This window comes from Nanorana parkeri, unplaced genomic scaffold, assembly GCF_000935625.1.
Source record: "Nanorana parkeri isolate BGI_ZX_2015 unplaced genomic scaffold, ASM93562v1 scaffold198, whole genome shotgun sequence".
NCBI classification, from domain to species: Eukaryota; Metazoa; Chordata; class Amphibia; order Anura; family Dicroglossidae; genus Nanorana; species Nanorana parkeri.
In genome coordinates, this window is record NW_017306466.1 from 1,233,329 (window position 1) to 1,245,767 (window position 12,439).

At 39.3% G+C, this 12,439-nt stretch overlaps 1 protein-coding gene across 1 annotated transcript in view; it reads left to right on the forward strand.

Annotated features, from left to right (window-relative positions):
* Window positions 1-1,225: 1,225 nt before the first annotated feature.
* Window positions 1,226-12,439, forward strand: part of SLC7A1 (solute carrier family 7 member 1) — a 12,271-nt gene continuing 1,057 nt past the window's right edge. The window contains exons 1-11 of the mRNA XM_018555474.1: window positions 1,226-1,598; window positions 2,712-2,870; window positions 3,750-3,896; window positions 4,017-4,038; window positions 4,386-4,513; window positions 5,501-5,723; window positions 7,575-7,714; window positions 9,240-9,342; window positions 9,473-9,681; window positions 10,407-10,573; window positions 11,511-11,619. Coding sequence (XP_018410976.1) covers window positions 1,229-1,598; window positions 2,712-2,870; window positions 3,750-3,896; window positions 4,017-4,038; window positions 4,386-4,513; window positions 5,501-5,723; window positions 7,575-7,714; window positions 9,240-9,342; window positions 9,473-9,681; window positions 10,407-10,573; window positions 11,511-11,619 — 1,777 coding nt within the window. The 5' untranslated portion in view covers window positions 1,226-1,228. The remainder of the gene's footprint in view (window positions 1,599-2,711; window positions 2,871-3,749; window positions 3,897-4,016; window positions 4,039-4,385; window positions 4,514-5,500; window positions 5,724-7,574; window positions 7,715-9,239; window positions 9,343-9,472; window positions 9,682-10,406; window positions 10,574-11,510; window positions 11,620-12,439) is intronic.

Below are 12,439 nucleotides of genomic sequence, written 5' to 3' on the forward strand. Positions count from 1 at the left end.
CCCCCCCCCTTTAAATAACAACAATGTGGTTGATTTAAAAGGTCTTGCTGTTGGATTAATGTGATTTTTATCTTATGAATGTTTCACAATTTTGTCATAGCGTAGCTATTATTGTTACTGTTTGGTATTATCTTTTTTTTTTATTATTAATTTAGAGAGTAGCAGAATAAATTATGTAGTAGTCCTGTGCCAAGTGTTGTAAGCATTTTAAGAACTTGTTGCTTTATTTCTGTGAACGTTCTCTTTCATACAGGTCATGTTATATCTGTTAAAAAATAAGTCAAGGCAACTGGACTTGCTGTAACCAGGTTAGCTGACCCAGTGAAACTTCTTCATGAAAAATACACCAAGTCCAGTTGCCTTGACTTATTTTTTACAGATCGTGTTGCTTTTATTAACCCTAAAGTGTACATGTGACAATGCTTTGTGACAGTATAGGGATGAGCCATGCTATATTTAAAGGAATGAAACAGTTTTATCTCCATAATCTACAGATTCAGAGAAATGATAAAAAAAAAAACTGTCTACAGCTTATTGGAGGAAAAAAAGAACCTAAATGACAATGAGAAATTCATGGGCAAAAGATGACAAACGTGGAAATAGAACAAAATAAAGCTTAAAAACATGTTAAAGGCCAAATGTATCTGTCTGACCATGTTTTATGTTGCACCCATATTCTGGTCACATCGCAATCCCTCTCCTGTGCCTCACTTGCCTGAGTAGCAGGGTTCTTCTCCCTGGGTTATATAGTCTCTCCATTTAGGATCTGTGAATGGATAGCGCACCTGTGTGGTGGAGTCACCCACTGCTGCGCCAAATTTGAAAGAACAAGTGCCATCGGCCACCGCGACAGAGGGACTAGTAGTTCTCTGGTATACAAGTGCAGTGGTATGACCGCACTTGTAGTCCATTCATTTTTCCTTCTGTTCATGATACTGATTGTCCGTACCAAGGTACAGATAGGGATGAAGAGTCTGCAGGAGCCCTGGGAGGGAGAATCTGCAGGAGTCGACGCATTGTACCTGCAGTCTACTGATGCATATTTTCTTTTATGAATTTATTTCTATGAACTTCTTTTTTTTTTTGTTTAAAGGCGGACATAGCCTTTTAAACAAGAATATTGGGGACACCTGTATAGTGTTAGTAATGAATACAACAGAGAATTTTACCTAGACGTGAAGTTTTACATTAACCTTTGTTTGTTCTGTCTTTGTTTCAGAATTACAAGATGAGCTGTAACCTGGTTCTCGATTTTGGAAATCAGCTATTCCGTCGTAAGGTCGTAGGATCCGATGACAAGGAGAGCAGGTTTTCACGATGCCTTAACACCTTTGACTTGATTGCCTTGGGTGTGGGTAGCACACTTGGCGCAGGGGTGTATGTGCTGGCCGGAGCCGTGGCGAGGGATAATGCCGGACCTGCAATCGTTCTCTGCTTCCTTATTGCGGCTCTAGCTTCTGTTCTTGCTGGCTTGTGTTATGGAGAATTTGGTGCCAGAGTACCGAAGACCGGTTCTGCCTATCTATACAGCTATGTCACAGTGGGGGAGCTGCTGGCCTTTATAACCGGCTGGAATTTAATCCTCTCTTATGTTATTGGTAAGTTCTGTATATAACAAACATTTTAAAATGCTTAATCATTGCAAAGAATTTTAACTTTTTCTTCTTTAGTGAGGGATTTCAATTGTAGATGAGAGAGATTTGTTCTTTGCAGTGTAGCTTGGTTTTTATTATGGAGCAAAATATATTTAAAGTGACCCTGTCACTAGCCTTTTAGAGGAGATCTGTGAGGTGAGTGATTGATTTACACTCATCCCTATAGTTAGAGCCGACGTGTGACAATGAAACTGTCGCACGTCGGCTCTATTGATCAGGAAGTGAGCGAACACATACCGTCGCTTGCTCACTTTCTGATCATCTCCCTGCAGAGTGGTGACAGTCAGTCACTGCTCCCAGCAGGGATTTCCCCCCTCTCCGATCCTCCAGCGCTGACTGGAGCAATGGACGGGCAGGGGGTGGGCACAGCTGGCTCTGCCTCTAGATAGACAGAGCCCGCTGTCAATCAGCCAGCTGGGTGGATCTTGACAGTATTGTCTGGATCCATCCTGGCTGCGGTGCTCTCGGTATATAGTTCACTATATACTGAGCTTTGGGTCACGGGGTGACGTTAGTATATGTCCTCCCGTGACCCTTGAGAGAACTATTGGATAAAAAGGTTACCCTATACAGTAGTTCTCTTTTAAAGATACCTTTTTGTTGGCCGGTGTTCTAAAACTTTGATCTCAGGCTGTTGCTAGTAACCAACACTTCGAGTGCGTCAAATGTCTGGTCCCCTGCTGTGTGCTGTACTTCCTCCAGCTGGAGTTTTAGGACCCCACCCAGTAAGTCTTTATCGTCTTCCTTTTACAGGCTAGTTTTACTTTAATTGTGTGCAGTTAATGGCAGGGATTCGGTCTTGTGATCTTAGATAAAGGGATTTAGGGGTCTGATGTATGGCTATATGGCTAGGTGATTAGTCTTTGGCCCTTATTTATTTTTGTACCATACTATAATCCAGCGTACATTTATACACCCATAATCCTATGTGGCTTTTTTCTCACATTGCTGTATATATTGGAGGGTTACCTAGGGTTGTGTATTTTTTTCCCCCCAATTAAATTCTCATGGGCTGTATGGTCTAAATATCAATGTATATTTATTATTTTTTTTCAGGTACATCGAGCGTGGCTCGAGCTTGGAGTGCAACATTTGATGAACTTATTGGAAGAAAAATTGAAGATTTCTGTATGCAGCACTTCACCATGAATGTGCCGGGTGTTTTAGCCAAATACCCCGATATCTTCTCAGTGGTCATTATTTTGGTGCTGACAGGTACTGTGTTTTTTTAAACAGGAAAAATGTATATTGTTTTCTGAACTGTTCCTTTTCATTTAACAACTGCGCACAGCCTACTGTAAAGATCCCATGACCATAGGTCCCATAACCATATAACCCTACAGCTTGAAACTTGAAGTACATTGGTCATTATCATACATAGGTTTCCATTTAAAATGAGAAACATTTAAACAATCTTGTATGGTGTGGGCTGCATATATAGTTTGTGTCTGCATGCTGTTTGCCATATTGCTCCTTTTATGAATTCGGATTGAGGGCACGTCAACGTTTTTCACAACGTGGACACTACTGTATGTGCAGACTGCAATGCCAAAGTGTGCTGCTGCATGGTATGGAATTCTGGGACTAACACTTTCATGACAAGTTATCAATTATCTCTAGATCAACATGCCTAGTTAACTTGACTGTAGCTTTAACTAATTTGCATATCTAAATTGACGTGTGTGTGTGTTCTGTTTAAACGTTATTTTTATAATTCGCTGCCAAATGTGCAAAACAATGTTTTAATTTGTTTTTAATACTGTTATTGTATTTGACAATTACAGTAATAAACAATTGAACACTGCCACATTCAGGCAGCACTGGCATTTTGTCAGAGAAGCTTTCAACCTGTCTGTGACCACTGTTATATAATGATGACATTGACAATTGGGTACCAATCAGCAGTTAGTGACAATATGGACCAGAGTTGTTGGTGACAACTGTGATTGAGAGCCACTGGCTGCACCAAGTTTCTATACAATGTAATGATGGTTCAGAAAACTACAGGTTTGCTGTAAAAGCTATCCTTTTTGTAACTGAAGGTATTGACATCAAGACTGTTACTCAATCCTGTTTTCCTTCACTCTTCCACAGGTCTCTTGTCATTCGGTGTGAAGGAATCGGCATTTGTAAACAAGATTTTCACATGCGTCAATGTATTAGTCCTGGGCTTCGTCATCGTTTCCGGCTTTGTGAAAGGATCCATTAAGAACTGGCAGTTATCAGAAGGGGATATGAATAAAACCAACCTCACTTATTTAGACAAGTATGTCTGCCCACCTTCTCTTAACTGTTTCTGTAAAAGTTTCAGTAAGTGTCAGGCGTGTAATCATTTTGCAGGGCATGCAAGCATCCGTGATTATTCAGCTGGTGTCATGTGTCTGTAGGGTGTGAAGTTTTTAAAAGTACATCTCATGTTCTTTTAATAATCACTACACAGGCTCACACTCACTGCTGTGCCGAGTCAATCCAAGAAAGTTTGATTGCAGGAATATTGAATATATCTGATGCTTTTATCATAAGCATTTGTCTAGAGCATGGAAGGCCATTGCCAATACACAGAGGCTGCTTACCCGCCCAATTTCTACTTGGTGGGTCAGTAAACATGAGCAGCTCATGTTTTTTGTATTGGTGTTCGCAGACCACTGATTGTCGTTTAAAAAGTATGACCTAATCGATGTATTCTTCTGCAGTCATATAAAGGATGCGCAATTTCATTTCTGTCTTTAGTAACACGGAGTCGAGTACCTGGGAGTATGGTAACGGTGGATTCATGCCGTATGGTTTTGCTGGAGTCCTATCTGGTGCCGCCACTTGCTTCTATGCATTTGTTGGCTTTGACTGTATAGCTACTACAGGTAAGAGTGCACTAAATCCGTGGATTTCTACATTCCAGGAGATAAATGGCACGTATTGCCGTGAATGTCATAATCTACCCTTAAAACAGAACTCTGATTAAAAATTGTATAAACCCTTTGCAGTGGGGCTAACCACCCTAACTGCAAGGGTTAAGTGCTTGTTTTTGCCTAGGGTAAAAAAAAAAAAAAAAGAGGCCAATCCAGCTTAATAATCAGAGGCCTCTGACTAAAGGTGCCCATACACCTTACAATTATCTGCAGATTTTCTGTGGTCAGATGGAAAAAGTGCAACAGATTGGCCCAGGTGGAGATTACTCCATCCACACAGTTAGGTGCAGATGGAGGAATCTGTTGCACCTTTTCCATCTGTCCACAGAAAATCTGCAGATAATTGTAAAGTGTATGGCCAGCTTTAGTCGGATTGGTGAAACAAGTGAGAGATATTCTATACATGGGATGTTGTTTCACGGTATGTATTTTTTTAATTAATAAAAGTAGTTTTAATTCATGAAGATCCATGGAAGTGCGGCTTGTCTTTTCAGACGAATGCACATGTTGCAGGCTGAGGCGTGCCTATATTGCCTGCACCCGTGGTGATTTACTGATATATGAAGTAGCCTGGGAATTGGAGCAGCAGACTGTTTGTACTAATGAAATAGTTATATTACTATAATATCAATTATTACAATATTAGTTACTAATGCTATTCACATCCCACTTTATATATGTGAAGTCTCTGCCCCGTGGTACAAGCTTTGACATTAACACTTGACTACAGGAAGATCTGTAGTCAGCCAGGCTGTCCCACATGGTACCCACAGAGTATATACCATGCCACTTTTCATCTAGAAGTCTTGAAGGCTTCAGTTAAGAGAGTAATTGAGTAAGGTTTGTGAGCGTTTCTTGGGCAAACATTCAATGGTGTGCATCTTTAAATCCCACATTTCATACAATTTTTTACAATTATTATTGTGTTTTTAATGTTAGGTGAGGAAGTAAAGAACCCCCAGAAAGCCATTCCTATTGGCATTGTGGCTTCTCTCCTAATTTGCTTTGTGGCATACTTTGGAGTATCGGCTGCCCTCACTCTCATGATGCCGTACTATTTATTGGATAAAAACAGTCCTCTGCCAGTCGCCTTCAATTATGTTGGATGGGGAGGAGCAAAATATGCTGTTGCTGTTGGATCCCTCTGTGCACTTTCTACAAGGTAACTCTTTTCTATACATGTACTCAGTACATTTTCAAAGCTAATGAATTTCATAATTGCATAGGATTATAACATTATTATGCCATAAACCTGCTACTCTAGTTCTATAATAAGATGTATACACTTTTCTACCATTTATTGCACTTTGCACGTCATTGATGTTGCATTATACGTATAACAGGAATTCTGCGCTTTTGGAACTGACTATAAACCATTAACCCAAGAGCTGCTATGAATGAAAGGGAAATGTCCTTTTTTAAAGCAAATCTAAAAAAAATGCTTTAACCCCTTCATGACTGAGCTTGTTTTTAGTTTCTGTTCGTAAATGACTGACACACTTTTCACATATTATATATTGTTTTTTAGAGGACAGATAGGGCTACATATTTATATCACATATGTGTGTCTAACGCCTCACTTAGGACAAATAAAATATATAAAAAAAAGTTAAAAAAACACTTTTTTTCCCAGTTTTGATTTGTAGTATTTTTTTTTACAACAGCAGCACAGCTAAAAAATGCAATAAATACATTTATTTATTTGTCCCTTATTTTATTTTATTTTTTACACTTTTTTTTTTTACACTTTTCACTTTTTTTTAAACTTAAAAATGGTATTTTATTTAATTATATCAAGCAGTCATTGTGAATTAATCTCACTGTTACTGCTTGATGAATTAATACATTTTTGGTTATTATCAGGCTGCTTCAAACTTCAGAACAGCCGATAATAAGTTAGTGACACTGATCCTGCAGCAGTTCAGGATTCAGCTGTCACTAGTTTTCTGATTGTTGCAACAACGATCAGCAAACTGAAACATTCTTCTTCCAGGAATAGATACATTGTAGGAATAGACACATTATGTATCTATTCATGAAAGAAAAAAAGCCAGTATAGCTTGAGAGAGATATCTCTCTCGATCTATACGAGCTGTCAGAATGCCTGCTTTGGCATATGTGTCCCTCTCAGACACCCGATATTAAGGTATCGGGTGTCTGAAAAAGGTTAACCCTTTCATTAATGAATGCCTCTGTAGTAAGGACATCCATTAATGAATGTTAAAAGCTGATTCTCAGTGGTTAACAGCCCTCTAAAGCAGCAAATAACTCGTCACGTACAGTGTACGTGACAAGTCATTTGGTCCCTTTGTGGCTGGACGTACAGTGTACGTCTCCCGTCACGAAGGGGTTAAAGGGACCTTTCCCTGGATCAAGGGGAAAGGAACAGAAATAACTTTTTTCTTTCTTTTTACCGCGAATAACTTTGCTTATTGAGCACTGTCACCTTTCCACTGATAATTGAGAGTTCACCCTGGGACTGTTATTTATTATCAACCTACAACTGATATTATTATTTTTCACTGTTACTTGTGATTATTTGTGCTGATTGATATGAAGTATCAGCTTACCACCGATTATATTTATTGTTTGTTACAATTACACGTTTGGAGAAATTGCCTCTCACCGGCTGTTTGATATTTTTTCACGGTTAACTTGTTGTTAGCACACTTTAGTTTATTCAGTTTAGTTTTGTATCTGAACTTTTTATCTATTGATATTGCTTAGTTTTTCCCACCTATTATTCCACCTTTTTCCCACCTATTATTCCACCTTTATTAGATTATGCTTACTCATTTTCTATGTTAGACCATCACTATAAAATATTGTTTGTATTTCACCTTTAGCGCTGTGTCAATTTTGTATATGTTGCATTATACGCCTGCACATTTAAAATCATTGCCCTGGTATCACATCAATCTTATGTCCATTAAATAATATCCTGGATTGCCCAATATTACTTCTACTGTGCGGGACCATCGTTTAAAGGAAACTTGTTTCTTCTCTTTCATAGCCTGCTTGGTTCCATGTTTCCTATGCCTCGTGTGATTTATGCCATGGCAGATGACGGGCTGCTATTTAAAGTTTTAGCCAGAGTCAGTGAAAAGAGCAAAACGCCCATTATAGCCACAGTTTCCTCGGGAGCTGTTGCAGGTAAGCTGAAATACGATTCGATCATTCTTTATAGTTGTTCCCACTACAGCTTTTGTGACCTCTGCAAAATTCTGCACATTCATACATCAAGAAATGTGCCGCATAAACGCTCTGCTGCACCTTATATCCTAAGACTGTGTAGCTTCATACACACAGCCGCAGAGCTAAAACAAAATTGTATACCTCACTATTGACACTGCTGTCCCTGTACAGTGACACATTCCCTTAGATAGCCCTACCCCATCAGGCAACATTCCTTTATATGAACCCTGCTGGTCTTATGAAAAGATCAATGGAAACATTAATATAAGAAAGCGTGCTGCAAGCTGGTTTACCTTAACGGTTACAGAATCCACCTTAGACATGGAAAAGAACAAATTATGATCTTTAAATAATCGTAAAAATGCTTTTAGTGTGCTTTCAGAGAATGCTGGCTGCTTTCATTGATTACAAACTCCGGGTGTTAGGTTAGGTGATTCTTCAACTTTTTGTGAACCGTTCCCTACTAAGTGGCTGCCGGCTGTAAAATAGCATAGGCTTTTTAAGGCTTAGGCTTCGTGGAATGTGACCACTCATCCATGAGATATTTTTGGTATTGCTTAATGTATTACATCTCCTGTTAGGGGATCACTGGCAGGATACATTACAGAGCTGTGTTCCTTTATTTGGAGCTCACGGATGTGTTTTATGACATAATGACAAATACAGTCGTGTGTTCAAACAATGTTTAAAAGTTTCATTAGGATCAGTAACTGTGCGTGGTTTCAGAAGCCTATTTAAACCATGCAAGTTTTTACCAAATGATTGCAAAAGTTGTTTTCATTTCTTTTTAAAATGACATTGTGACGTTTATGCAAAATAGATACTCTACACACAATGTAGAAGTTTAGTTCAGGCTAAAGTTGGGATTGCTTGTACCTCCTGCCATACTAGGAAAGTGTTTCTGTAGTACCTAAAGCTGTAGTTAAACCTTTTATTTAAAGCCAAGAACAAAAATTTAATATATTTTTTTTATATTGCATCATTCCTTTGATAGTGGCTGCATTGCTTTTTCCATTTACACAGTGATTCATCTAGTAACCCACTTCCTGTCCTAGAATGACAGTCACCGTACTGCATCTATAGAAGAGCAGCACCCTAGGACCATAAGTGGTGGAACTACAGAACACCTTCCCTCTTTTAATCTTAATAACAAATGGATAGATGTTTTGCAGGGCAGTACAGTGGCTTACTGGTAAGCACTTCTGCCTTGCAGCACCTGGGTCCCTGGTTCTAATCCTGGTCAGAGAACTATCTGCAAGGAATTTGCATGTTCTCCATGTGCTTGCTTGGGTTTCCTCCAGGTACTTCTGTTCCCTCCCACACTACAAAGACTCCTATCTAAATTGGCCCCGTCTGTGTTCAATAGGGACCTTCGACTGTAAGCTCCTTGAGGGCAAGGACTGATGTGAATGTTGGGTATTATAAATTACAGTTGTTAAAGAAAACTACACCCCTAATTTTTATGACCTGTCTTCTTTTCCAGCATTGATGGCATTTCTGTTTGACTTGAAAGATTTGGTGGATCTCATGTCCATTGGCACACTTCTCGCTTACTCTCTGGTAGCCGCCTGTGTCTTAGTTTTAAGGTAAAGGCATAAAGTCTTTGTATGCTGTATGGAAAGCATTCTCGTATAGTAAGTTTCATGCATTTTGATGACTGACTTGGTCTTCTTGTAGCTGCATTGTTATTTAGGTTCTTTCCTTGTTCTTTTACAGGTATCAACCGGAGCAGCCAAATCTGGCTTATCAAATGGCCTGCACAAATGAAGAGCCTGATATTAATGAGTCCGTCAGTACCAGTGAGTCTCAGGCTGGTTTTCTGGGAGAAGATGAGAAATTCACTCTCAGATTGTTGTTCTGCCCAGCAAACACTGAGCCAACCAGGTTATCAGGAGCCATAGTAAATTGTGCCACTGGGATGATCGGTGAGTAATTGGAATGTGACTTGTGGCTCTGCTCTGTCATAAGCACAACCCAGTGGGATCTGTAAACTGAATTAAAAAAACTTTACTGCTAAATAACAGGTTCGCTATCATCTTGTACCATTGTATTCCAGCTAATAAGACTGGATGTATGATTCCTAAATGCAGGCTTTTAGTTTAGGTCAGTCACTCCAATTACAGTGATTATTAATAAATGAAGTGTAATGCTGTTGATTATGGTACATGTATCTAAAGCACCACCAAAGCTTGTATCTTAGGCCAAAAATAACAAATGTTTTTGGTCATGAAATGTGTAGAGATGCGAGCTATATTTCCTTTATATTTTTACTTAATAGTTACTCCTGCAGATTGGTGATTGGCTAATGTTCAATTTAGAAGTTGGGTAATGTAAAAACTAGCGCTCCCAAGCAACTTGGCCAACTTATTATGAAATATAGGAACTCGCAAGACCATATGGAGGGGTTTTAATTAAATGGAAACCTCTGTGCCTCCATGTTTTGCAGCCCACTAATGACCAACCAAATGTATCTTTTCATTTTTCTGTACTGCGGATATAGAATCTTGCTTATGGTGGGCAGCATAATGTTCTGAGACAACGCATCTTCAGTCACTTTTATAAATGAGGCACCTAATGTTTTATAGGTAGTAATGCTCCCCATGGATGCACAGATCCTATTTCTGATATGTTGCACATCTTCTCTTTTCAGGCCTGCTGATTATCATATTTTGCTGCCTCTCTGTCATCGGCCAGGAGTCTCTGGTAAACGGAAGTGCTTCGGTGATCGTCCCTCTTGCTCTCAGTTTTCTTTTATGTTGCCTCTTGACCCTAATCATTTGGAGGCAGCCTGAAAGCAAAACCAAACTATCTTTTAAGGTAAGCTGTGCCTACTGAAAATCCCATGCTTATAGAATGACTTCGAGTGCTCAGCCTAGATCTCTTCAGATTTCTCGGGGGTTGTAGGGAACACATAGGATGTCATATAGAAGTAGTGTTCAGTGATAATTGAAACTGAATGTTCAAGGCTTCACTAGTTCGTGCAGGCATTGCTGCCCCCCCAACTTCTTTTTGTCTTTGGAAAATCCTTTTGCTTACCGATTTTATGAAATACCGAGGAGGTCTTCCCAAACCAACACTACATGCTCCTTGACTTGCATCCAGAGATGTATCAAAATGTCAGCGCTAATAAGTTTCTGAGTGCCACTAATTACATTTGAACCTGCCTTGGAAGTTTTATTCTGGTGACACAGCGGGCAGGGAGAGGAAGATGTACAACACGGGCTCCAGGAAACAGACCACACATACAAGGAGCTCTGTTGAATCTGGTTAAAGTAGTTAACATAGAACTCAAATTAGGGTAAATGAAAGGACTTTCTTGTTCCAGCTGACTCTACAAAGGGCTGTTTTCTGTGTTCAAACTAATAAAACACAAAATGCTCTAAATATTTGTTGCACTGCTAAGCAATTAAACATTAACTAGCTCATTGATACACTTAAAACCGATGCATTTTCACTATAATGGCGATAGTGGTGCTGTACAAGTTTTAAGGGTAGGAGGCTCAACTGGTATTAGAAGCGCTGAATTATGCATGGGAAAGGGACACCCAGGAACAATCCAAGCAAGTTTGCTCTATGCTTTTATTCAACCAGTCAGCAAACACAGTTTCAGAGGACTGTTGCCTATTGGGTTCCCCAAAACAAACAGGCAGCACTTTTACCTTTTTGAAGTGTCCTGTCAGCACTCAGCCTTTTCACCCAAGTAGTAGTGTCTGGGTGTCCTCTTATCCTTAAATCTGTTGTTTTCTTCTTTTAGGTACCATTTCTACCCGTGTTGCCCATTTTGAGCATCTTCGTAAATGTATACCTAATGATGCAGTTGGACAAAGGCACATGGATACGATTTGCAATCTGGATGGTAATAGGTAAGAACTGGCACATTACTAATTGCAGGCACCGTTCCTTAATTTGTTGTTACTACATGATTAGTAAGATAAGTGTATGTAAACTGACTGGTTCTAGTGGTGTTATTTGTGGTGTAAGAAAACAAGCATTTAATTGGTTGCTGCGGGACGCAATCTTTTATTCCTGTGGGGGATATTTATAATAATGGTGTTAGCTATACCTAACATGGAAATACAAGGTACTCATTTGTATGTAAGAGATAGTATACACTTTGGTGAGAAAATATGCAACATGCCGACCCCAATTTAATATATATATATTTAAAAAATAATTTGAGGGAGAGAGAGGACTATTCACAGCTGGGCCTATAGAACATTCTGAATAATCATCTTTCATCAGAATAATTGAGAATTGTAAAGGTGCCCATACAGCTTACAAATATCATTTGAAAAACAAATGGAATCTGGTTTTCGCACGATAATCGGCCAGTTGATGGGAAGTGAAAGATCACAATCGCTTTACAACTGAGCGAATTTAGTCGATCGGTCAGGCTGGAAAACTTTTTCCTAATCATACGAAAATTGATGGATTAGTGGCGTTTTCGGGCGGAAAAAATTGCAACAAGAACACTGCACGTGTGCAAACGAAAATCCGTTCTGTCGATCGACGACATTCAGCCAGTTAGTATTGCTAACGAACGATAATGAAAATATACATTGGTCTGTGCGTGATGGGGTATTCAAGCGGAAATCGAACAAGGGTTCAATGACGGGACGAAAGAAATCGAACGAGAATTGTAAGCTGTATGGGCACCTTTATGAAATGGTTATATTTACCCCC